Here is a 27,784-nt window from a genome sequence, read left to right on the forward strand (position 1 = left end):
AAACTACAAATCCCAGAATGCAGTGCTCTCCCGGACTCCCGAGAGCCTCTCTAAGGATGCGTCTTTACAGCAATTGGATCAGGGTCTGCGCTGCATGCTGGGAATCCAGAAGAGCTAGACTCGGATTGGTCGAAATTTGCCGGTTGCGTTCATAGGCTGGCCTACTATAGGGGAAAAGAGTAGGGCGCTACGCACTACCTCCAGACGGAAGTGGACGACACACTCTGCGTCCTCGCCTTACCAGGTACTGATCTCCCGCGCGTCGCAGAAAGCGGCTCTGACCCAGCGGAAGTAATTCTTTCGACTGCCCCGGAACCCACCGGAGCAGGCAGCTGGGGGCGGGGGGGCGGCCCTGGGATAGGGGCTGTGGCAGTACACGGGGACCCGGCTGCGGTGGCTGCGGGACTGACGAGTGAGTCTCGGGCTGGGGCGGAAACGGAGCTCCGGGTAAGGGTGGAGGGCGAGGGAGGCCGAGACGGGACGAGCTCGCAATCCCACTTCCCACCCCTTCCCTTCTGGGCGGGGAAGGAACGGAAGCTGTTAACCTCCCTGGGCCTCCCCAGCCCCTAGTTTGGGGGAGGGGAGAAGAGGGCGGCGGGACCTTTCCTGGCGCCGCTCGGTGGGTTTGGAAAGAGGTGGAAGGAGGGGCAGCAGCCAACGAGACTGGGCCTTCTCCGGGCTGAGCGCGGGAGGGTGGAGTTAGGAGCATGGTAGCCCTGTCGCTTTTCCTTTCTGCTTGTTCCTCGTGTCTGCTCAGATTAGTTATTTTCTTGAAGTCAGTCCCTAGCCCAAGGAGAGGTCTCTCGCTTCTTCTAGTTGCAGTACCCGAGAAGTTTACCTTCTGGGTAACTTGTTAGGTGATCTGTGCTCGACTTCATGAGTTGGGGGTTTCGTGCATCTACTGCCCGTCCAGTCTTGTCTGTAAGGAGGTATCTAGTGTGAAATACTGTGCCCATTGAGTTTCTCTTAAGGAACTGAGATCTGTTTAGTAACATATAACTGTGGAGTTTGTGCCATTTAGAGTGAGCATTTCTACTCCACGTTGCTTTTAGTGTAGAAAACCGAAATTCTTTTTTAGGGGGCCGGGGGAGACAGACTTGCTCTTGTTGCCCAGGTTAGAGTGCAGTGGTGCGTTTTCGGCTTGCTGCAACCTCTGCCTCCCAGGTTCAAGTGATTCTCCTGCCTCAGCCTCCCAAGTAGCTGGGACCAAGGCGCATGCCACCACGCCTGACTATTATTAGTAGAGACGGAGTTTCGACATGTTGGCCAGGCTGGTCTGGAACTCTTGACCTCAAGTGATCCGCCCCCTGTCGGGCTCCCAAAGTGCTGGGATTTACAGGCATGAGCCACCGCGCCTGGCCTTGAAATTCTTTAATGTCTTAAAACCTCATTTTCTCACTTTTTAACTGCCATATTTGCTTTTTTTCTTTTTCTTTCTTTCTTTCTTTTTTTTTTTTTTTTTTTTTTTTTTTGAGACAGAGTCTCGCTCTGTCCTGAGGCTGGAGTGCGGTGACTTGATCTCGGCTCACTGCAACCTCCGCATCCGGGGTTCAAGCCATTCTCCTGCCTCAGCCTCTGGAGCAGCTGGGATTACAGGCGCGCACCACCACTCCCGGCTAATTTTGGTTTTTCGTTTTTTTGTTGTTTTTTTTTTTAGTAGAGACGGAGTTTCACCATGTTGGTCAGGCAGGACTCCTGACCTCAGGTGATCTGCCCGCCTCCGCCTCCCAAAGAGCTGGGATTACAGGCGTGAGCCACCGCGCTCGGCTCCATATTTGCTTTTTGATCCCCGAAAGTTGTTTCCTTTTCTATTCAGTGACCTAAAATGACATATGTCTGATCTCATTTACATTATAATCATGTTGTTGAAACGTAGCAGTTTACATGTGGATTTATTCATTCTGGAGTTACAATGGCAAGGAAACAACTGTGGTACGTACTATAATGGATATTTATTGTTTCTTGCCAATGATGATTTGGGGTCCCTGTTTAATATTAAGTGACTGTTCCTCTTTTTATTAAATATGAAATTTGATAACTACCATTCAAAAAATATACGTGTATGCATTGTCAGATGGTAATTCTGTAATATAATAGGCACTAGTTTACAGCCAGAAGTTATAGTCAGTCCTATACATCAAGTTCTAAAGTGATATTTAATTGTTTAAGTCTTCTAAAATGTTTATCTTGGTTTTTTTGGTAGATTGTTTAGTACTGGAAAATAATCAGGGAAATCTTTGCTATTATGCTTATATTTATTTTTGAGTCAGAGTCTCACTCAGTTCTGCACTCCCAGGCTGGAGTGTAGTAGCACGATCATGGCTCACTCTAGCCTCAACCTCCTGGGCTCAAACCATCCACCTGCCTCAGCCTCCCTAGTAGTTGGAACTATAGGTGCCCACCACGACACCCAGCTAATTTTTTGTTTTGGGGGCTCAAGTGGCCTTCCTGCCTTGGCCTCCCAAAGTGCTGGAATTACAGGCATGAGCCACCAAATCTGGCCAGCTGTGGTCATATTTATGTGTTAATGCATTTCAGCTAAACTGCTATCCTAAATTCTTTATTGTTCTGTTATTAAGAAAGAAAAAGCCCATCCAGTAATGCCTGAATTTCAAGCCTCAGCGATTAGGAAAATGATAGTACATTCACTCAAGAAATATTTATTGAGCATTTACTAAGTGCCAGGCACTAATCTAGGCCTGCTGTCAAGGAACTTGAGGAGAGAAAGGATATGTGTAAGTAAGCGAGTATAGTTTCAGGAAGTGATAAATGTGAAAAAAATATAGCAAGGTTAAGGATTAGAGTGACTGGGATGGGGGTGTCTAATTTTGGTAGGATCATCAGGGAAGGAAGACCTCTCTGAGGAGTTGATGTTTTACCTGGAGACGTAAATGATGAGGATGTAAAAGCTTTTCGGACAAGAGCAATTACAAATGCAAAGACCTTGAGGTAAGAGTGAACTTGACCGATTTCGAGGAATACCAAAAAGGCCAGTGTGACTGGAGCTTAGTGAAGAAGAGTGGTGGGAGACAAGATCAGAGTGGTAAGTAGGGAAGTAAATCAAATGTCCAGTTGAGATATGGTAGCTTGAACTAGAAGTGTAGAGTTGAAAGTGAGCAGTAGTCTGATTTGGAATGTAATTTGAAGCTGGAGCCAAATGGGTTTTGCTTTCTTCCCAGGAACAAAACGAACAAAAAAATGTTTTTTGAATAACCAATCACTTTTCCAAGAATCTGGGTAAACAGCAGTGCATGTACTGAAATGGGGAAGACAAAGCAGGGAGCATCAGTTTCTGAGACTGATAAATCAGAAGTTCTATATGGGACTTAGTTCGGTAACTAGTAGACGCCTGAGAATATGTGCAGTAGAAAAGTTGGATATTCACGACTGGCACTCAGGAGAAAAACTAGGGAGATGATCTGGGAGTCATATTTTATAGATGATAACCTGTGGTCTGGAGGACATCAAAGAGAGAATGTTAAATGGAGAAGAAGGCAGATGACTGGGAGCACTCCAGTCAGAAGAGGAGCATACAGTAATGGAAGCAGAAAAGCCAGGAGTGTGTGACATCTGGAATACTAAGGAAGAAATGTTTCAAGATGGAGGGAGTAGGCAATTGTATAAAACACTGCTAAATGAGGATTAAAAATTGACCATGTGACCAAGTGAAGTAGTTGAAATTTGATAAGAACTCCTAAAATGGACTGGTGGGCCAAAGGGCTGATCAGAATAGGTTAAGAAGTAGATGGTAGATTGGTGTGTGGATGGGAATAATGGCCATAGCAGAGTCTTTAGTTAGGTGAGGGGATATCAATCATTGCTTAAGTGGAAAGATTGACCTTTAGTAGGAAGGACAGTTTTTATTCAATATTTGAAATAGGAGGGTGGACAAAATATATAAATACAGGAATGCTGAAGATAGACAAGGCAACTGAAGTGATTGGTTTCAGTTTATTTTTAGCCTATCTTTCGAAAGGTTCTGTTAATTATAATATGTAGAATCTATGATTAATACACATGTGTTGGGAATATCTGCTTATAATTTTAAAACTGAAACAAGGGGGTTTGGAGATATTATTTGAGAGAATAATTGGGTCGTTTGCAGGGGTGAGGCAGACAGACAGAACATGCAGTGCTCTGGAGCCCTTAAGTTCTGTGTTGTGGGAGGGCAACTCTGGGTAATAAACATGGGAAGCTGAGTTACAGGTGATTGTCTGGGAAGGATGAATTTCAGATGGATTTAGTCTTGAAATAGTAGAGCCAGAATGGACTTCTGGACATAATTGAGTCCAATTCTCTCATTTGGAAGATGAAGAAATAGAAGTCCTGTCACTTAATTTATCCGAGTCTCAAGATAGAAATGTCTAATAGAGTAGAAATTCAGATGTGGAGATGGGTTCGGGTCTATATAAGGTAGCCATTGATTTTCATTCAACCGGGCTAGTTCTTAATTTATGATAAGAGATAAAAGCTGTGGACCTTCTCATGCCTCTTACTCTGAACTGCACATAGGCACAAAATCGTGCTTACAGATTCAAGGGTTTGGGATTCTGCTGCTTATCTGTGAACCTCGAGGAGTGGGGGACTGCAGATTAAGAACCTGCTAGAACAGAGTCAACAAGTTAGAACCACAGGCCACATCTGGCCCACTACCTGGTTTTATACTACCCGCAAGCTAAGAATGGCTTTTAAATTTTTTAATAGTTGGACAAAAATTCAAAGTAAATGTGTATTTTATAACATGAAAATTATAGGCCGGATGCAGTGGCTCACGCCTGTAATCCCAGCACTTTGGGAGGCCAAGGTGGGCAGATTACCTGAGGTCAGGAGTTTGAGACCAGCCTGACCAAATGTTGAAACCCTGTCTCCACTAAAAATACAAAAAATTAGCTAGGGGTGGTGATGCATGCCTGTAATCCCAGCTACTCGGGCGGCTGAGGCAGGAGAATCACTTGAACCTGGGAGGCGGAGGTTGCCGTGAGCCAAGGTTGCACCACTGCACTCCAGCCTGGGCAACAAGAGCGAAACTGTGTCTCAAAAAAAAAAAAAAGCAAATTATATAAAATTTACCTTTTTTTGCCCATAAATAAAGTTTTGTTGGATCATAGCCACACTCAATCGTTTACATCTTGTCTGTGGCTGCTTTTGCACTCAGTGGCAGAGTTGGAGTAGTTGTAACAGAGACCTTACGGCCTGCTAAGCAAAAAATACTTTCTGGCCCTTTAGTGTGTCAACCCCCACACTAAAAATGTAAATTCCAGGATACGGGTGGAGGAGAGGTTGTTGGATTTATTTTGTCCACAGATTCCTCCCAAGCATGTAGAGCAGTGCCTAGCACATGGTAGGCCCTCGATACATATAGAAATGAACCTCTGGTTCAAAAATAGGATAATGGCCAATGTTTTAATGTGTGCTAGGCAGTATTCGAGTGCTTTTATATGTGAAGCCATTTATTATTCAGAACAGCTCTGTGAGGTAGATGCTGTATTATCCTCATTTTACTGTTGAAGAAGCTAGGCAAGGAAAGATTTAGGTTAGTTCTCCCACAGTGACATAGCTAGGAGTTGACTGATTTTAAGCACTGCATTACATGGAGGGCTGAAATCAAGTCTTCAGAAATGATAGAAAGCAGCAAAAGGGTAGATAGGAGTGATGAAACAGGGTAATGTAGCAAAGAAAGAATACATTCTTCTGTAGTGTTGTTTACTATTATATTAGGCATTCAAGACCCACGTCTTGGGCTATGTGTGGTGGCTCACCCCTGTAATCACAGCACTTTGGGAGGTCAAGGCAGGAGGTTTACTTGAGCTCAGAAGTTGGAGACCAGCTTGGGCAACACAGGGACACCTCTACTAAAAAAAAAAAAAAAAAATTTTAACTGGGCTTGGTAGCAGGCTACTCAGGAGGCTAAGGTAGGGAGAATCCTTTGAGCTCAGGAGGTTGAGGCTGCATGGAGCCCTGCCACCACTGTACTTCAACCTGGGTGACAGAGCAAGAACTTGTCTCAAAAAAAAAAAAAAAAAAGACCCATGGCTTGGTCAGTATCTCAATGTGTGCTCCTTATGTATCACTGTTCCCTTCTTTGATAAAGTCCAACTTCCCAAACTCTCACCTCTTTTCCTATCTTCCTACACTCTCTTCTTGACTCACTCCTCTGGCCAGACTGGTCTCCTTGCCATTCTCCCTCCATAAAAAGCTCTTCCTTCAGATATCCGTGACTCATTCCCTTGCTTTCTTCAGATCTCTGTTAATGTTAGTTCTTCACCATGCCGTATGTATTATTTTGTTTTGGTTTTCTGTCCCCACCATTCTTCCCATTCGGTTGGAATCTTTGTTATGTTAATCTCTGTCCCCAGTGCCTAGGTGAGCATCTAGCATACTAACCCTTGGTAAATATTTATTGAATGAATGAATTTGTAAACTGATTTCCAACAACACTAAGTTAAATTGTGTGCCCCACACTGTCTGACTCAGGTCATGCTGTTCACTGTGCCTGGATTTCCCTCTCTTTCCAGTTTTGCCTGGTAAAAATACCTCTCCCCATCAAGACCCAGATCAAAAGCTACTTTCCTTTTATAGCTGTTCACTTAACAGATCTTCTGTTGGAGATTTGTAGTCTCATATTTCCTTTCTTTGGGACGACCAACTCTTACTCCTCCTCTGTTAGCATTTGCATAGCTAGAAAATTTGGGTTAATTTTATTACCAATGTCACTTTCAAAAGCTTAATTAGGCAGAAAACCATCCTAGAGTGATGATATCTTCGGAGTTAAGGTAAAATAAACTTCAGAAATGCTATCATTTTTTAAAAATTCTAGCTTTAATATAACCTACATACGGTAAAATGCTAATTGTACCATTTAGTTTTGACAAATGTATAGCAAGACATTTTTATTACTCCAGAATGTTGCTCTCTAATCACCTGCTGAGCTATCACCCTTGGTTTGTTTTGCCTGTTCTATAATTTTATATAAATCGGATAATACAGTGTATACTTTTTTGTTTGGCTTTTCCACTTAGTGTAATATTTTTATATTCTTCCATGTTGTATCAGTAGATCATCCCTTTTTGTGAATAGTACTGCTCTGTACGAATGTACCACAGCTTATTTATCCATTCTCCTATTATGATGGACTCCCCATCAGCAGTGTATGAGAGTTCATTTGCTCCACATCCTCTCCAGCCTTTAATGTTCACTGTCTTTTTAATCTTAGCTATACTGGTGGCTGTATAGTAGTATTTCGTTGCAGTTCTGTGTTTCACTGATAAGTAATAATGTTGAGCACTTTTTAAGGTGTTCATTCAATTCTTCTGCCCAACTTTAATTGGATTTTTTATTGACACACAGGAATTTTTTAATTTATTCTGGATGTAAATCCATTGTCAGATATGCGTTGTGAATATTTTTTTCCAGTTCGTGGCTTCATTTTTTTTTCATTTTTCTTTTTGGTTTTTGAGGATTTTCTTTTTTTTTGGTTTGTTTTTGAGACAGAGTCTTACTCTTGCTCAAGCTGGAATGCGGTGGAACCATCATGGCCTGCTGCAGTCTTAACCTCCTCGGGCTCAGGTGATTCTCCCATCTCAGCCTCCCAAATACCTGGGACTACAGGTATGCACCACCATGCCCAGCTAATTTTTCTATTTTTTATAGAAACGGTGTTTCACCACCATATTGCCCAGGCTGGTCTCACACTCGTGGGTTCAAAACAGTCGGCTTGCCTTGGCCTCCCAAAGTGCTGAGATTATACGTGTGAGCCATGGTGCCCAGCTGTGGTATTTGATGAACAGAAGTTTTGTTTCGGAGAAATCCAGTTTATCAAGTTTTTCATTTACAATTTGTGCTTTTTGCATCTTTTCTGAGATTTTTGTTTTGTTTTGTCTTGTTTTGTTTTTTGAGACAGAGTCTCGCTGTGTCGCCCAGGCTGGAGTGCCTGGCTGGTCTCAAATTCCTGACCTCAAGTGATCTCCCTCCCAAAGTGCTGCGATTGCAGGTGTGAGCCACTGTACCTGGCTGCTGAGAAATCTTTGCCTACAGTGAGGGATGAAAATAATTTGTTTTCTTCTAGTAGCCTTATTTTGCATTTTAAGTTGAATTCTGCGAACCATCTGAAATTGATTTTTGTGTATGGCTTAACAGTGAGCTTCTTGTCCATATAGATATTGTTCCAGCTTCCTTTGTTGAAGAGACTGTCCTTTCTCGCCATACACTTTGACTCACTTTTCAAGTATAAGGATTCAGGAAATCTGTGCTCATCTTTTTTTTTTTTTTTTTGCCATTTATAAGTTGATATGAAACAACTGTAGCTCACCAAAATATAAATAACTGAGAACCATCATTCACTATCCAGGGACCCACTTAACATTACTGTGATTACCTGTTGCAATCCACACTACCATATGTAATACTTTTTTTTTTTTGAGACGGAATTTCACTCGTCACCCAGGCTGGAGTGCAGTGGCACAATCTCGGCTCACTGCAACCTCCGCCTCCTGGGTTCAAGCCATTCTCCTGCCTCAGCCTCCCGAGTAGCTGGGATTACAGGCACCCACTACTACACCCGGCTAATTATTATATTTTTCGTGGAGACGGGGTTTCACCATGTTGGTCAGGCTGGTCTCGAACTCCTGACCTCAGGTGATCCACCCCCTTTGGCCTCCCAAAGTGCTGGGATTACAGGCGTGAGCCATCACACTCAGCCCCATCAGGTATTTTTATACCTGTCTAAGCTAGTTGTATTCTTTTTTCTGCTATTTTCCAGAGTTCATGGATTTTTTACATTTGGCTCTTTAATCTGTAGTGTATTTTTGTGAGTGATCTGTTCTAACCTTATTTTATCCAAGTAAATAGCCAGTGTAAAAAGACAAAAAGATATAAAGAACAGATTTTGCAGCAGTGTCTGTTATGTACTTAGGTAATTCAAGTAAGTCAACTGAAAAACTATTAAAACTAATATCAGTTCTGCAAAAAAAATGACGGGATACAAAATCAACTAAGGACATTTTAAAGCTTTTAGCAACACCAGCAATAGCCTTTCAGAAAATATCATAGTAAAACAGACGGCATGCATAATGGAAACTTAAAAGTACCTAAAAGTAGACCAAACAAGAAACATGTGAGAATAAAATGGGGACTTACCCAACTATTCCTGTACAGAATATAAGTCTAGAAATTCATGTAGCAATATAGAATATGATAAAGGTGATATTTCAAATCAAAGAAAGGATGGGCTATTCAAATATCTTATATTCACTGATACTAGATTCAACACTTAATTTCAGTGTAGGCCCTAGGCTCACCTAGATTTTTTAAGTATTTGTTATTAAACACAAACATACACAAAAAAACTTTAAGAGATTAATGTTTATATGTAACACCCTAAAAGCATAATGACGTCTCAGGCCATTGTTCATGCTCTTTCTTCTGCCTAGAACTATTCTCAATCCAACGGTTCCCCTACGACTAGCTTTTACTTGCCCAATTCATATTTCCAGAATTCAGCTCTGTCATGGAATAGATGTTCAGGCTGAAATTTTTGTCTCCTCAAACTTAGATTTCTTTAGATAACTTATGGATTAGCTCCAAACTTAATCATATTTTAAATATTTCTAACTTCTACCTAAGAATTAGGAATTTTAACTCTTAATGTTGATTTTCCTTTTCAATATTGGGAGAAAGGGTGGGTCTCCTCTTCCTCTCCTTAATCTCTGTTGTATAAAATTATGGAATTGATTTACTACATTAACTCTGTAGAGAAACTGTTGCTACCCAAAGGGCTCCTAAGATGTGACTTTGCATTGTTGCTTAGCTACTGCTAGTTAAATAAGCATCCTAAATGTTTTATTCTAGAGATTTTCCAGATAGAAGAGTTGGCCCTTGAAATTCTTGTACTTCAAGCTTTCTAGCATTTTTTCTTTTTTTGTTTTTTAAAAGAGTATTTACAAAGCAGTATAATGAAAAGAAAATAATAATGGCTTTCATGAATTTTTAAATTGCGTAGTATCATAAAATGACAGTATTATTTTTAAATTTTAGAGAACTATTTGAGGATTTACATCAGTAGCTGTTGGGAATTGTGGCAATTAAGTTTAACTGGAGCCAGAATTTTTTACTGTGGTAGCAGGCAATAATGGAAGGAGTGGAATGTGGGCTGTGAAGTCAAACCTACCTAGGTTTAAATCCTAATGCTGCCACTTAAGCTGTAGAAGCCTTTAGCAAGTAGCAGACTCTTCCAGTGTTTCTCATCTCTAAAATCAGAATAATTCCCTTGTGGAAGAGTTGTTTTTAAGTAAGATAGGCCAGGCACAGTGGCTCACACCTGTACTCCCAGCACTTTGGGAGGCTGAGTTGGGTGGATCACTTGAGGTCAGGAGCTCAAGACCAGCCTGGCCAACATGGTGAAACCCCGTCTCTACTGAAAATACAAAAATTAGCCAGACATGGTCCCATGCACCTGTAGTCCCAGCTACTCGGGAGGCTGAGGCACAAGAATGGTTTGAACCTGGAAGGCAGAGATTGCAGTGAGCCAAGATCACGCCACTGCACTCCAGCCTGGGCCAAAGAGTGAGACTCTGTCTCAAATAAATAAGATAATGTATGTAAGGCATTTAGTACAGTGTTTACCGCTTATTGGGCCTGCAAAATGTTCATCAGATTTAATTGTTAATGCTGCCTGTTTTCTCTGCTTTATCTCAAATTAGAAATGGTACTTTGGGAGGCTGAGGCAAGTGGATCACCTGAGGTCAGGAGTTCAAGACCAGCCTGGCCAACATGGCGAAACCTGGTCTCTACTAAAATACAAAAATTAGCCAGGCACGGTGACAGACTGAAGCGGCAGGGGAGGCTGAGGCGGGCAAATCATTTGAGGGGAGGCTGAGGCGGGCAAATCATTTGAACCTGGGAGGCAGAGGTTGCTGTGAGCTGAGATAGTGCTACCGCACTCCAGCCTGGGCAACAGAGCAAGACTCCCTCTCAAAAAAAAAAAAGAGATGGTACTTTGAATATCTGTCTCCATGCTTAGCAAGTGTTCTAGACTAAGATTTGATTTCTGCTCCTGCTCTGTCACTACCTGAAACAAATTGTTTATCCTCTCTACATGGATGACATTATTCAAACCTGAGGCATTAGAGAGGTTACCTGCAAGTTCCTTTTATGCGTTGAAGTGTTATGGTTCATTTTCTTGACCCTTTTCTTAAGGCCAGAACTAAAATTTGTCAGGAATTTCTTGGAGCACGATAGTTAGGAAATGCTTTTTTCCTGTTAATGATGTAAATAAGAGTATCAGTATGAATGAGATCCTCTGAATAAATACTGTAGTATGTTACCAAAATGCAATTACTGAGAAAGTGAAACCATTTCCTTTAGCAATCATGTTATTTTGTCAAATTTATAATTTCTCAAAAAATTGTACATTTTTAACTACTTTATTGTTAAATTTCAAAACTTAGCCTGTATATGGAAGAGATGGAAGCATAAAAATATGTATGTGTACTTATCTAAGTAAAGAGCAAGACTTCTCTTTTTTCTTATTTATTTATTTATTTATTTTAGAGATAGGATCTCACTATGTTGTCCAGGCTGGTCTCAGATCTCCTGGGTTCAGGCAGTCCTCCTGCCTGGGCCACCCAGAGTGCTGGGATTACAGGTGTGAGCCACTGCACCCAGCCCTGTCTTTTTTTATTCTCATGGAAGTTACTTCATGTCCTTGGTTATATCATGCCATTCATTCAAGCAAATATTTGCTTATTGTCTACCACTGTGTACTAAATACAAGATCCAGAACTTGCTGTGTCCTCACTGTTTTAAGTCAGTATGCATCATCCTTCCAGCATGTGTACCATAGCAAGGTGTACAGAGCATTGCTAACCTCAAAAGCTCACTTGAGCTTTGGTGTCCAGGGATTTTCTTGGGGTTTCATTCTGTAGACATGATTGATGAGTCATAAGCAACAAGGCTGAGCTCAGTCTTCAGCACCCCTCCAACTGGAGGTCATGTTGATATCAAAAAAGTCACCTCAAAGCTTTCTGTCCTGAGTCCTTTTGTTAGTTTAAACTATCCAAAGGCCCACTATGAGTTAACTGGTTAACATAAACTACCAAGACCCATGAAGAATAGCAAAGACTTGTATCACTAGGGAAATTCCAAGGATTTAGAGGCCACCTCTCAAAATGAGGATCAAAAACCAGCCAAATTCTTTATTATACAACAGGACCCATAGTTTTGTTTGGATTTTCAACAGAGGCCTTTATCCAGAAAAAGAATAAAGGACCTCTGCCTTACAACACCTCAGCATGGCAGTTTTTTCTTGATAATTATGTTTTGTGTATGTATTTTAATGGATGAACATTTTTACATGTCTGTTACTTTTAACATGTCACACTTTACAACCTCTTCAACAACCCCACCCCCAGTCAATTTATAATGATTATATGTTATGTTTCTATTTTAAGTAATCTTTCTCCGATTCAAAAGTGCCAGCTGATCAAGCTCACAAAGCATTTTGGTATTCTTCAATTGATTTTATAAAAGTGCAGTGTTTTTGCTGTAGGAATGGTGAGCTCATAATGTAACCAGGAGGGAGAGTTCTTAAACTTTTAACACCAAGGACATTAAATAACTGAGTGAAAACTGGTCTCTTGCAACATTAATCTTAATATGATATTGTTATATTTTCAGGAAACTACTAAAGTTCCTGGGGAAGCAAAGTAGAATTTCATAAGAACAAAATGGGTAAGCTAAAGATAATTAATTTTATGTTTTAACTAGTAGAAACTGGACTTTGTTTCAAAGATCTTTAAAATTCAGTGAACACAAGTAAAATTTCAGTAGACTGAAATTAGTTGACCACATCAACAGCTTACGTTTACTACACAGTCATGCCCTGCATAATGATGTTTCAGTCAGTGTTGGACCACATGTGTGACATGGTTTCATAAAGATTATAATAGAGCTGAAAAATTCCTGTGGCCTACGGTGACATCTTGATGATCTTGTCCTTGTGTAGGCCTAGGCTAATGTGTGATTGTATCTTAGTTTTTAACAAAAAAATTTAAAAAGAACAAAAATTACAATTTTTTAAAATAGAAAAAAACATATAGAACAAAGATATAAAGAAAAATAGTGCTGGGTACAGTGGCTAACGCTTATAGTCCAGCTGCCTGGGAGGCTGAGACGAGAGAGTTGCTTGAATGAGCCCAGGAGTTCGAGGCAGAAATAAGCTATGATTGCATGACTGCGCTTCAGCCTGGGCAACAGGTAAATTTACTGTAGCCTAAGTGTACATTATTTATGAAGTCTCTAGTAGTATAGCAGTGTGTTAGGCCTTCACATTCACTCACCACTCACTCACCAACTCACACAGAGCAATTTCCAGTCCTGCAAACTCCATTCATGGTGAGTGCCCTCTACAGGTATACCTTTTTAACTCTTTTATGCTATATTTCTACTGTACCTTTTCTGTGTTTAGATGCACAAATACTTACCATCATGTTACAGTTGCCTATAGTATTCATACAGTAACATACTGTACAGGTTTGTAGCCTAGAGGCAGTAGGCTACACCATATAGCCTAGGTGTAAGTACACTCTAGATTTAGTAAGTACACTCTTAGGATGTTTGCATCATGACAAGATTGCCTAATGATGCATTTCTCGTCCTGAAAGGTATCTCCATCGTTAAGCAATGCATGACTGTATTCCTGACAGGCAGATCGGTAATAATATCATGCTAACCCCAATTTGTGATTTTTAGTGAGTAATTTTACCTTAAGAAATTTGAAACTCTCCCGACAAACATAAAATGGTTTCTGTTGCCAAAAATATTGCAAGCATAAATTGAAATAATAACCATTTTTATTTTTCTTTTTTGAGGTTGGCAAAAACTGCTAAAAATCTATATGCTTGAGTAGTCTGTAATTTAGAAGCTACTTACGTCTTTATGGGTCCTCCCGCTTTTTATGAAAAATTAGACAAAAAAAGATACTAACATAGCTTTCACCAGATTGTTAACGTTTTACCAAATTTGCTTTCATGTGTGTGTGTGTGTGTGCGTTCATATTGTAGAGTTGGCAAAACTCCATCTCAGTCCTCTTAGGGTCCTGGCTGGGTCTGAGAATTAAATCGATGTAACATAGATGAACATTTATTACATAACATAAGATGACATAACATAGATGAATATTTATTACAAGTTTTACATGGAACAGAAGCCCTTTTTTAAAAAACAAAGACCAAAGCCAGGCACGGTGATGCACGCCTATTTCCCAGCTACTTTGGAGGCTGAGGCAAGAGGATCTCTTGAACCCAGGAGTTGCAGGTTACTGTGAGCCATGATTGCGCCACTGCACTCCAGTCTGGGTAACAGAGCAAGGCCCTGTCTCTTAAAAAAAATAAAATAAAATAAATAAATAAGTAAGTAGTCCGGGTGCAGCGGCTCATGCCTGTAATCCCAGCACTTTGGGAGGCCAAGGCGGGTGGATCACTTGAGGTCAGGAGTTCGAGACATCCTGGCCAACATGGTGAAACCCCGTCTCTACTAAATACAAAAATTAGCCAGGCGTGTTGGTGGGCGCCTGTAATCCCAGCTGCTCAGGAGGCTGAGGCAGGAGAACCTCTTGAACCTGGGAGGTGGAAGTTGCAGTGAGCCGAGATTGTGCCACTGTACTCCACAACAAGAGTGAGACTCCAACTCAAAAAATAAAAATAAATAAATAAATAGGTGGGTGGGTGGGTGGGTGGGTGGATGGATGGATGGATAGATAAAATTTTTAAATGATCATACTGCATTAACTTGTCTCTTTAGTCTCCTTTAAATAGTTTTCTACTTCAAAGACTATTCCTCAATTTTAATTTGTCTGGTTGTTTTCTTGTGATTTGATTCAAATTAAACATTTTTGGCAGTGGGAGCACGTGAGTGATTTTGATATTAATTTTAATTTTAGAGATTTCTGAATTAATTGTTTAACAAATGGATATTTGTGGCTGAACAGTACTTCAGCTTCATCCTTCTTTCTAGGGCTTCCTAAGTTCTTAGAATAAACCTTAAGCTATTTTATTTCACATGTTAATAATTATAAAAATTAAAATTCTGTTACAGTACAAAATTGTAAAAATTAAGGAGATTCTTACTTGCATATGTAACTTTTACTCTATATATATCTGGCTACTGTGACTGAAGCCGGTACAGCAGCAATGGCAGTAGCAGAGTAACATCTGTGCACTCTGTCTCCTCATATCAGCTTTGGGTGTTTTTTAAAGACCAATATTTTGTCCATATTAATTACTTTTAATGCATGCATTTAAACTGAGTATTGTTTAAATGCATGCTTTTTTTTTTTTTTTGAGATGGGGTCTTGCTCTGTTGCCCCGGCTGGAGTGCAGTGGCGCAGTCTCGACTCACTGTAAGCCCCGCCTCCTGGGTTCACGTCATTCTCCTGCCTCAGCCTCCCGAGTAGCTGGGACTACAGCCGCCTGCAACCACACCCGGCTAATTTTTTTTGTATTTTTAGTAGAGACGGGGTTTCACCGTGTTAGCCAGGATGGTCTCGATCTCCTGACCTCGTGATCCACCCGCCTTGGCCTCCCAAAGTGCTGGGATTACAGGTGTGAGCCACCACACCTGGCCTAAATACGTACTTGATCATTATTTTTTAACCATCAAGTGTGAAATGCTGAGTAAAAGAAGTCTTAACTTTTAGAACTTAGGGCTTGTCAAAGGAAGTCGAGCTCACATGGCATATAAACACTGATTTATAAATCTGCTATAAATCTTATTTCTAAAAGTGAATATTTCAGGTGATAGAATTAAAGTCATACCATTTAAATATTTTGTCCTAGTCTTCAAATTTGAATGGGCTGCTTTCGTTACAAAACAACTGTTAATACCTCCTTGAAAAATACTAGTGAATTTTCACTGAAGTAGCATTCTTAAATCTACAGTTTATTCTGATATTGGAAGATGTTGATAGAGAAATATAAAACAAGGAGTTAAAAACTATTAATGTCTTGGTGACTATTATAATACCTTCCAGAAATGTTTCTGATGTGAGTTCTTCAAATATTAACCTGTTAATAAACCTGTTTATTTTTTATTTTTATTTTTAGATGGAGCTTTGCTCTGTCGCCCAGGCTGGACTGCAGTGGTGTGATCTCGGCTCACTGCAACCTCCACCTCCGAGGTTCAAGTGATTCTCCTGCCTCGGCCTCCCGAGTAGCTGAGATTACATGTGTGCGCCACCACGCACAGCTAATTTTTGTATTTTTAGTAGAGACAGGCTTGTTTGACCAGGCTGGTCTTGAACTCCTAACCTCAGGTGATCAGCTTGCCAAAGTGCTGGGATTACAGGCATGAGCCACTGCACCCAGCCAAACCTGTTTAGTTTTAGTACATTGTGTGATTGAAAAGTTGTTTCACTACTTACTTTACTTTAGATGGAGAGGAGAAAACCTATGGTGGGTGTGAAGGCCCTGATGCCATGTATGTCAAATTGATATCGTCTGATGGCCATGAATTTATTGTAAAAAGAGAACATGCATTAACATCAGGCACGATAAAAGCCATGTTAAGTGGCCCAGGTAAGCACAGTTCTGTCTTTTTCTTCATGTATTCACTTTTAATGTTTGATGGATGTTTTTAAGTTGAATTAATGATTCAGCATTTAAAGAGAGAGAATAAGTCTTCTAACATTGTTGTATGATTATGTTTTTGTTTTTTTGTTTGAGAGAGACAGAGTCTTATTCTGTTGCCCAGGCTGGAGTGCAATGGTGCAGTCTCAGCTCACTGCAACCTCCGCCTCCTGGGTTCAGGCGATTCTCCTGCCTCGGACTAGCTGGAATTACAGGTGTGTACCACCACCCTGGTTAACTTTTTTTTTTTTTTTTTTTTTGGAGACAGAGTCTTGCTCTGTTGCCCAGGCTGGAGTGCAATGGCACAGTCATGGCTCACTGCAACCTCCACCTCCCAGGTTCAAGCGATTCTCCTGCCTCAGCCTCCTGAGTAGCTGGGATTACAAGTGTCCGCCACCACGCCCGGCTAATTTTTGTATTTTTAGTAGAAATGGGGTTTCACCATGTTGGCCAGGCTGGTCTCGAACTCCTGACCTCAAATGATCCACCCGCCTCAGCCTCCCAAAGTGCTGGGATTACAAGAGTGAGCCACCACGCCCGGCTTTAACTTTTGTATTTTTAGTAGAGATGGGGTTTCACCATGTTGGCCAGGCTGGTCTTGAACTGCTGACCTCAGGTGATCCGCCTGCCTCAGCCCCCCAAAGTGAGGGGATTACAGGCATGAGCCACCATGCCTGGCCTTTTGCATGATTATGCTGCACTGGGAAAAAAATTGATTTCTGCCATTTTCTGTTTTCAGTTATTTATCCTATAAGTTTCAACAAGACTGAATTGATTTCCCTACATTAGGTTTCATAGTCAGCCCTGTTTTTTTTTTTTTTTTTTTTTTTTTGAGACAGAGTCTCACTTTGTCACCCAGGCTGGAGTGCAATGGTGCCATCTCGGCTCACTGCAACCTCCGCCTCCCAGGTTCAAGAGATTCTTCTGCCTCAGCCTCCCGAGTAGCTGGAATTACAGGCGCCTGCCACCACGCCTGGCTAATTTTTTGTGTCTTTAGTAGAGACAGGGTTTTCACCATATTGTTCGGACTGGTCTGGATCTCCTGACCTCAGGCAGTGCACCCGCCTCAGCCTCCCAAAGTGCAGGGATTATAGGTGTGAGCCACTGTGCCCGGCCCTTAGCCTTTTAACCACAGACTGGTGATTTGTGTTCCTAGCTAGATAAAAAGTTTATCTATACAAGTTGCTACCTTCCAAATCTCTATTTTTTTTTTTTTTTTTTGAGACGGAATCTTGCTCTGCCGCCCAGGCTGTAGTACAGTGGCACGATCTCGGCTCATTGCAACCTTCGCCTCCCAGGTTCAAATGATTCTCCTGCCTCGGCCTCCCGAGTAGCTGGGACTACAGGCGCCCACCACCACGCCAGGCTAATTTTTTGTACTTTTAGTAGAGACGGGGTTTCACCGTGTTAGCCAGGATGGTCTCGATCTGACCTCGTGATCCGCCTGCCTCAGCCTCCCAAAGTGCTGGGATTACAGGCGTGAGCCACGACACCCAGCGCAAATCTCTATTCTTAAAATTTTTTCTTGAAGTAAAATTCACATAATGTAAAAGCAGCTGTTTTAAAGTGTACAATTTAGTGGCGTTTACTATATTCACAGTATTTTGCAGCCATCATCTCTATCTAGTTCCAAAACATTTTATTACTCCAAAAGCAAGCTCTATACTCATTAGCTGTCACTATCCCTTCCCATTCTCTACCCTCAGTGTCTGACCACCACCAGTCTGCTTTCTAATTTACCTATTCTGGACATTTTGTATAAATTGAATCATACAGTACATGGCCTTTGGTATCTGGCTTTTGTTGTTTTTCATGTTTTCAAGGTTCATTTATGTGGTGCATGTACAGCACTTTATTCTTTTTTATGGCTGAATAATATTCCATTCAGCCAGATGTGAATACACCACAATTTGTTTATTCATCAGTTGATAAATATTTGGGTTGTTGACACATTTTGGCTACCATGAATAGTTCTGTGAACATTTGTGTACAAATAATTGTTTGAATACCTGCTTTCAGTTCTTTTGGGTGTCTTCTTAGAAGTACAGTTGCTTGATCATATGACAATTCTCTTTAACTTTTGGAGGAGCCACAGAACTGTTTCACAATGGCTGAATTGTTTTACATTTCTACCAACAGTGTCCTAGGGTTCCAGTTTGTATACATCTTGGCCAATATTTGTTATTGGTTTTTTTTTTTTTTTTTTTTTTTGAGACAGTTTCGCTCTCGTTGCCCAGGCTGGAGTGCAATGGTGCAATCTTGGCTCACCGCAACCTCCACCTCCCAGGTTCAAGCAATTCTCTTGCAGCTGGGATTACAGGCATGCGCCCCCACGCCCAGCTAATTTTGTATTTTAGTAGAGGCGGGGGTTTCTCCATGTTGGTCAGGCTGGTCTCGAATTCCTGGCCTCAGGTGATCCGCCCGCCTCAGCCTCCCAAAGTGCTGGTATTACAGGCGTGAGCCACTGCGCCTGGCCACTGTCTTTTTTTTATTACTGCTGTCTTAATGGGTGTGAAATGGTTATCTGGTGGGTTTTTGTTTGTTTGTTTGGTGGTGGTGGTGGTTTTTTCAGATAGTCTCACTCTGTTACCCAGGCTAGAGTGCAGTGGCACAATCTCCACTCACTGCAACGTCCACCTCCCAGGTTCAAACGATTCTCATGCCTCAGCCTCCTGAGTACCTGGGGTTATAGGTGCACACCACCATGCCAAGCTAATTTTTTGTATTTTTGGTAGAAATGGGATCTCACTATGTTGGCCAGGCTGGTCTTGAACTCCTGGCTTCAAGTGACCAGCCCACCTCGGCCTCGCAAAGTGCTGGGATTACAGACATGAGCCAACACACCCAGCCTATCTGGTGGTTTTGATTTGCATTTCCTTAATGACTAATGATGTTGAACATTATATAATACACTTCCTAGCCGTTTTTGTGTCTCCTTTGGAGAAATGTCTATTCAAGTCTTTTGCCCATTTTTGAATTGGGTGGTTTGTATTTTTGTTGAATTGTGAGAGTTCCTTATTAATTCTCAGTAGTAGACCCTTATCACATACATGATTTGCTAATATTTTCTCCCATTCCATAGATTTTTTTTTTTTTTTTTTTTGAGACACCTGTTGCCCAGGCTGGAGTGCAGTGGCACAACCTCGGCTCATTGCAAGCTCCACCTCCCAGTTTCATACCATTCTCCTGCCTCAGCCTTCCGAGTAGCTGGGACCACAGGCGCCCGCCACCATGCCCAGCTAGTTTTTTTGTGTTTTTGGTAGAGACGGGGTTTCACTGTGTTAGCCAGGAAGGTCTTGATCTCCTGACGTTGTGATCCACCCATCTCAGCCTCCCAAAGTGCTAGGATTACAGGCATGAGCCACTGTGCCTGGCTGGTCTTTTTTTTTTTTTTTTTTTTTATGGTGTCATTTGAAACACATTTTTATTTTTATTTATTTATTTTTTAAATTAATTAATATATTTATTTATTTTGAGACAGGGTCTTGCTCTGTTGCCCAGGCTGGACTGCAGTGGTGCAGTCTCGGCTCACTGCACCCTCCACCCTCCACCTCCCGGGTTCAACCAATTCTCCTGTCTCAGCTTCCTGAATAGCTGGGATTACAGGTGCCCACCACCACACCTGGCTAATTTTTGTGTTTTTAGTGGAGATGGAGTTTCACCGTGTTGGCCAGGCTGGTCTCAAAATCCTAGCCTCAAGTGATGCACTCACCTTGGCTTCCTAAAGTTTTAATTTTGAAGTGTGATTTATTTTTCCTTTGGTTTTTGTGTCATATATAAGAATCTGTTGTCAAATCTAACCCTGTGTTTCCCCTTGTGTTTTCTTATAGGCGTTTTTTGGGTTTGGCTCTTAAATTTAGGTCTTTGGTCTTAAGTTAATTTTTGTTTATGCTGTGAGGTAAGAGATCAGCTTCATTCTTTTGCATGTGGCTATCCCACTACCATTTATTGAAGAGACCGTTTCCCCATAGCACCCTTGTTGAAAATCAGTTGACTGTAGCTATGTGTATTTCTGGGCTCTCAATTCTATTCCATTGATCTATATGTCTGTCCTTATGCCAGTACCACACTGTTTTGATTACTGTAGCTTTGTAGTAAGTTTCAAAATCAGAAAGTATGAGGCCTCCAACTTTGTTTTTCTGTTTCAAGATTGTTTGGGCTATTTGGGATCCCTTGCAGCTCTTTCTGGTTTTGTCTGTTGTTTTGTTGTTGTTGTTGTGAGGTTTTTTGTTTGTTTTTGAGATAGGGTCTTGCTCTGTTGCCCAGGCTGGAGTGTAGTGGCACAAGCCTTCCTAGGCTCAAGCAATCCTCCCACCTCAACCTCCTGAGTAGCTGGAACCACAGGCATGCACCTTTTTTTCAATTGTATTTTCTGTAGAGATGTTGCCCAGGTTGGTGTTGAACTCCTGGGCTCAAGCAGTCCTCCCAACTTGGCCTCCTAAAGTGCTGGGGTTACAGGTGTGAGCCACTGTGTGTGGCCACAATTCTTTTTCTATGCTTTTACTATGGAGATTTTAAAACCTACTCAGAAGTAAAGAGAACTGTGTAATACACCTCCATGTGCCCATCATCCAGCTTCAATAGTTATTAACATTTTGCCAGTCTTTCACTCTATCTCCCAGGCGGGAGTGCAGTGGCACAACCTCAGCTCACTGCAACCTCTGCCTCCCAGGTTCAAGCGATTCTCCTCGCTCAGCTTCCTGAGTAGCTGGTATTACAGGCATGCCGCCACCACGCCCAGCTAATTTTAGTATTTTTAGTAGAGATGGGGTTTCACCGTGTTGGTCAGGCTGTTCTTGAACTCCTGACCTCAAGCAATCCACCTGCCTCGGCCTCCCAAAGTGTTGGGATTACAGGCATGAGCCGCCATGCCCAGCCTATTTTGCCAGTCTTAAATTGTGTCATTATCCCTACTTTGGAGTATTTCAAGCACATGCCTGATGTTGTGCCATTTCACTTGCAAAATCTGCAATAGTTCCCCTGCACCTTTTCTTTTATTTCCAGGCAGGCCATTAATTTTACAGAGAAGCAAGGTCATTTGTATGCTGTCCATATTTCATATTGAATTATATTTGAGTTTTATTCTGTAAACTCATAGTTAAAATTCCAGAGACTTGATTAGACTGATACATTTTTCTAAGCAAAGGATACTTTGTAGGTAGCACTCTTGTATTCCTGTTGTATCACGTCTTTTAGCAGTGTCAGGCTTGATGAGTGGGTTCCAGGTTGTCAGGCTGATTCATCCATTAAAAAATCACATTCATTGTGATTATTGTTGAGATTTACTTTGAGATTACAAAACAGCGACTTTCCAATTCTGTAAAATTTTTTGCATTTATTAGCTAAAATTTTCCTATAAGATATTATTTGGTTACATTGAGATACAGTGTATATGGGAAAGACTATAAAGACTTGATTTTTTTCCTTTTAAATATAATTTTTCAGAGTAATGAATTGGTTCTTCAGCATCATCCAGTAGTAAAGAGTGTTTTGTTTTTGTTTTTGAGTGCATGTCATCATGAACTCATGACTTTATATTTCATGTTTTTAAGTCTTGCAGTCATTCTTACTGGTGCTCACATTGTTCCATTTGCTTCATTTTTATGTCAGAAAGAGCCACATTGTGTTAGCTTCTGTGTCCTTTTGACATGGCTCCGTTAGTCTTGAATAGCTATACTACTTTCTGTAATGAGATTTCTTAGGCGTGTTATGAACATTGTTCCTCAATCCCGAAAACAGCTGTTTCTCAAAAAATCCCTGTTTTGTTTTAGTAGAAAATGGTATTTTGGGGGCCCCAATCTGGGTGCTAACAATACTCATTGCTCCTTGGTTGAATTGTACCCCCAACTCCTCATACACACACACAACATGGCTCTGATGAATCTGATGAATTGCTTTTGGGCTTTTCCACAGGACAATGCAAGGAAGTACTGTAAGGGGAAAAAAAATCACAAATGCCAACAATTTTAATTAAAAATTAATTTTATTTTATAACAGCAGGCTAGAAACAAAGAGCTTTTGCTTTTTATAAATTTGATCTTTAAACACAAGATTTTTATCTTGGAAAGATCAGAAAACATTCAGCCTCAAACTACTGTTTGCATGAAAAGGAATGAAGTACTGATAACATGCTACAGTGCGTATGCACCTCGACAGCATGCTAAGTAAAAGAACTCAGACACAAAATGTCACGTTTGTATGATTCCATTTATATGAAATATCCAGAATAGGTAAACCCACAGAGACGGAAAGCAGATTGGTGTTTGCCAGAGGCTGGGGGGATGGGGAAGATGAGGAATAACTGCTTAATGGATTACTGGGTTTTAATTTGGGATGATGAAAATGTTTTGGAACTAAATAGAAGGGACAGTTGCACAACATTGTAAATATACTAAATGCCACTGAATTGTACACTTTAAAATGGTTAATTTTATGTTATATAAATCTCACCTTTTAGAAAAATCACTGATGTTTGTCTAGTATCAAAGTCTTAATAAGTGCCTGTAGGCAATATTTCAGACATGTATTTAAGAAAAGCAGTTCTAGTTATTGGCAAACCAAAATTTACCTCATTGTTGTGAATTATTTGCTGAGTCCTGCTGTACTCCTTTCTCCCTACTACAGTATACCTCCAACCAACAGATATATAAAAGGCATTTTGTATATATTTTAGTATTTTAAAATACTATATTCTCAACGTATATTTGTAGATGTGAAATGCCTTTTATATTCAGCACACAGTGCTAGTACTAGACTGCTAAGAAAATATTTTATCCCTATGTGTAAAGGCTAAATGATACAACCTTTGTGTAGCTACAGAAATTTTGAAGAATGACTGAAAAACTGTTTATGAAATGCTGTTAAACAAAGGAAAATGTCTTGTGAATAGATCTCATTAACATGATCATATTTTGAAAAACTGAAGGAGGAAACAATGGAATTCCTTTCCTGAAATGTTTCTTTTGCTTTCTTGCTTGCTTGCTTGCTTGCTTGCTTGTTTGTGACAGGGTGTCTGTCTGTTGCCCAGACTGGAATACAGTGGCGCCATCATGGCACACTGCAGCCTCGAACTCCCAGGCTCAAGTAGTCCTCCCACCTGAGCCTCCCCAGTAGCTGAGACTACAAGTAGGTCTCCCAAAGTGCTGTGATTACAGGCATGAGCCACCATGCTCAGCCCATTTCTTTTAAGTAGTATTTTATTATTTTAGGTAAACAGTTAAATAATTTAAATAGGTTTTTTGTTTGTTTGTTTTGTTTTATCTTTTAAGACGGAGTCTTGCTCTGTCACCCAGGCTGGAGTGCAGTGGTATGATCTCAGCTCACTGCAACTTCCACCTCCTGGATTCAAGTGATTTTATATATTCACTAATTCTCAGAAAAGCCAAATCAGAAAACCTGTTATTTGCTCTGACTTTATTTTTACATGGCAGTTCAGTACAACACAGGGATCCTGATGATCCATAAAGACTTGATTGCCTGGGTTGATCTTTTTTAAAAATGATTTTACTTTTTCATCCTGCACACCAATCATACCGCCAGGATTCTTAGGAAAAGCTACTTAAGTTTCCAACCCACAGGGAGAGAATTAGAATTTTAAAATTCAGTCTTGATGGATCTCAAGTACTATCTTTTTTTTTTTTTTGAGACGGAGTTTCTTTCTTGTCGCCCAGGCTGGAGTGCAATGGCACAATCCTGGCTCACTGCAACCTCCGCCTCCTGGGTTCAAGAAATTCTCCTGCCTCAGCCTCCCGAGTGCCTGAGATTACTGGCACTCGCCACCACGCCCGGCTAATTTTGTATTTTTAGTAGAGACGGGGTTTGACTGTGTTGTCAGGCTGGTCTCGAGCTCCTGACCTCAAGTGATCGCCCACCTCGGCCTCCCAAAGTGCTGGGATTACAGGCGTGAGCCACCCCACCCGGCCCTCAAGTACTATTTTAGTAAAGGTTTCTTTAATGTTGGCCAGGTGCAAGTGGCCAAGCCTGTAATCTTAGCACTTTGGGATTCTGAGGCAGCGGCATCAATTGAGTCCAGTAGTTCAAGACCAGCCTGGGCAACATAGCAAAACTCTTGTCTCTACAAAAAATACAAGAATTACCCAGACATGGTGGCGCTCACCTGTGGTCCCAGCTACTCGAAGGAGGCTGAGGTGGGAGGATCACTTGAGCCCAGGAGGCAGGGGTTACAGTGAGCCGCAACCATGCCACTGCACTCCAGCCTGGGCAACAGATCAAGACTCTGTGTTAAAAAAAAAAAAAAAAATTATGTTAATATTTAAAAAATCAGAATTCCATAATTCATTTGGTGCTAATTGAAGTTATTTTAATGATGATTAGTTTGCTAGGGCTGCCGTAACAAAGTACCACCCCTGGATGGCTTGAACAACAGAACTTTATTTTCTCACAATTCTGGAGTATAGAGGTTGAAAGTAGAGTTGGTCTCTTCTGAGGCTCTCTTCTCGTCTTGTACATGGCCATGTTCTTCCTGTCTTCACACAGTTTTCCCTCTGTGCCCATCTCTGTCTGGATCTCTTAAAAGAGAATACCAATCATGGCCGGGCACGATGGCTCATGCCTGTAATCCCAGCACTTTGGGAGGCTGAGGTGGGTGGATCACTAGGTCAGGAGTTTGAGACCAGCCTGACCAACATGGTGAAACCCCGTCTCTACTAAAAATACAAAAATTAGCCGGTCGTGGTGCTGCACACCTGTAATCCCAGCTACTCAGGAGGCTGAGGCAGGAAAATTGCCTGAACCTGGGAGGTGGAGGTTGCAGTGAGCCCAGATCCCGCCATTGTACTTCAGCCTGGGTGACAGAGCACGACCCCGTCTCAAACAAACAAACAAAAAAAAACACCAATCATATTGGATTGCCACCCTAATGACCTCTTTTTAATTACCTCTTTAAAGAACTTATCTCTAAATACAGCCACATTCTGTGGCACAAGGGGTTAAGACTTCAACATATGAATTTGGAGGACACAATTCAGCCAATAACATACATAATTCTTTTGTTTTACAGGTCAGTTTGCTGAGAACGAAACCAATGAGGTCAATTTTAGAGAGATACCTTCACATGTGCTATCGAAAGTATGCATGTATTTTACGTACAAGGTTCGCTACACTAACAGCTCCACCGAGATTCCTGAATTCCCAATTGCACCTGAAATTGCACTGGAACTGCTGATGGCTGCGAACTTCCTAGATTGTTAAATAAAATAAATTATAATAAACTGTTAACTCTTTTCAGTATTTAATACCTGTAGTTCAGTTAGTAACTTTTTCATATATAGCATGTTGCCTGTATGCAGTTGAACTATATAAAGTTCATTGCAAAGCAGATTATCTTCTGTTTTTTTGCATAGCAATCAAAGTTGAAATTTGTTTGCTACATCAACAAATTAAGGACATTTTCACAAACTGAGAAATAAACAAATATGCCAATTCGTAGGTGGTTTTGCCTTATCCTTTGAATGTGACTTAAAATCAGCAATGATGATATAGTAAATACTGAAATTTAGGTGTAAATAAATACGTTCTACAGGGTAATAATGAGGCTAAGTATTTTTAGTGGTTTTTTAGAAACCTAATCTTATAGCCGCCATTAGCATTACTAGAGTTATGCAAATAATTGCATTATAAACATGTTTATAACTTAGCCAGAACATTGATTTTTATAACTCTCCAAGTATAAGTTGACATTTCTTAAGTCTTTTGATAAACTGCAGTATTCTTTAAGTGTACTTTGTCCTTTTGTTTATTGCTACAATTTAAGAACTTTATTTAAAAACAACTTTGGAAGGTTACTAGGTACAGCTTTTGCAGAAGAAACTGAACTGTAGCCAGATGGTCAACAAGTAAACTACATGACTTAGAGTTCTTGTGCATTATACATTTCAGGTAATTCAAAGTACTGTATTTGCATTGACTATAAAGCGTCGTTTGCAATATTTATTCTTCCTTCATAGTCCCTTGTTGTGATTATACTTCCAGTTGTTTAAATGTGTTTTAAAAGACTCACTATTAACTTTATTCAGATCTTAAAAGCTACACCTTTCTGAACTATTCCAGTCTTTCTCCATCCAATTAGAATGTTACGGAATAACATGTGAAGAGATACAGTGAAAACCTTATAATGCATTGAAGATATCCTACATGAATTATCTTCTATTAAAATATGTCCCAATAAATATACGTATAATCAGTGGGTCTTCTACTGAAATCAAGCTCATTCAGCTTTACTATTAAGCAGCCAAAAAAATTTTTGAAAAAATATGACAGCATCATTCCTTATGCATGGGAAAAGAAGCACTGGAGATGGGTTTAGTATGGTCTTTATCTCAGAGGTAGAACAAAGTTGTCATTATAGGGTCTATAAACTTAAGTCTTAAGCTTATTCGAGACTGGCTTAATATGGCTGAGTCCGGTGGCTCATACCTGTAATCCCAGCACTTTCAGAGGACGAGGCGGGTAGATCACTTCAGGCCAGGAGTCTGAGACCAGCCTGGCCAACACGGCAAAACACCGTCTCTACCAAAAATGCAAAAATTAGCTAGGCCATAGTGGCACACGCCTGTAATCCCAGCTACTTGTGAGGCTGAGGCATGAGAATCGCTTGAACCTGGGAGGTGGAGGTGGCAGTGAGCCGAGATCGCACCACTGCGCTCCAGCCTGGGTGACAGAGCGAGACTGTCTCAAAAAAAAAAAAAAAAAAAAAGACTGGCCCAATATGGACCAGCTTTTCTGGAAACTGCAAAAACCATACACAAAAGTAATTTTTCCTCTTATACCTAAACATTATACATTCCAGCTTATTGAAAGAAGTTAAATATAAATTATATATTTTTAGTAACTTTTTTTTAAGCTGCTCCTTGCAGAGCAGGGCTAACTTCTAGGCAGCGTGCCCAGAGCCGCCTTAGTAACTTCTTAAGCTATACTGGTACATATTTTAGTATAGAAGATTATTTATCAAGTACAAGAATTATATTCTGCCACTTGGTGACAAATAATGCCAAGTATAAACCTGAATGGTGATTTCAAAAGTCAAGGTCAGGCACGGTGGCTCATGCCTGTAATCCCAGCACTTTGGGAGGCTGAGGCGGGTGGATCACTTGAGGTTAGGAGTTTGAGAGCAGCCTGGCCAACATGGTGAAACCCCATCTCTACTA

The 27,784-nt window shown here is 40.9% G+C and overlaps 1 protein-coding gene across 4 annotated transcripts; it reads left to right on the forward strand.

The window, feature by feature from the left end:
- Positions 1 to 156: 156 nt before the first annotated feature.
- Positions 157 to 26,566, forward strand: ELOC (elongin C). 4 transcript variants are annotated; one of them, XM_003269436.4, is made up of 4 exons: positions 157 to 244; positions 12,673 to 12,726; positions 16,425 to 16,568; positions 25,639 to 26,564. In XM_003269436.4, exons 2-4 carry the CDS (start codon positions 12,723 to 12,725, stop codon positions 25,827 to 25,829), a joined length of 339 nt encoding a protein of 112 aa, XP_003269484.1. In that variant the 5' UTR covers positions 157 to 244; positions 12,673 to 12,722; the 3' UTR covers positions 25,830 to 26,564. The 4 variants fall into 4 exon arrangements, with proteins under 4 accessions (XP_003269484.1, XP_003269482.1, XP_012351552.1 ...); XM_003269434.3 differs by having other exon boundaries at positions 219 to 412; positions 25,639 to 26,354; XM_003269440.3 differs by lacking the exon at positions 157 to 244 and adding an exon at positions 301 to 447.
- Positions 26,567 to 27,784: the final 1,218 nt, after the last annotated feature.

The sequence above is a fragment of the Nomascus leucogenys genome, chromosome 16 (assembly GCF_006542625.1).
Source record: "Nomascus leucogenys isolate Asia chromosome 16, Asia_NLE_v1, whole genome shotgun sequence".
NCBI classification, from domain to species: Eukaryota; Metazoa; Chordata; class Mammalia; order Primates; family Hylobatidae; genus Nomascus; species Nomascus leucogenys.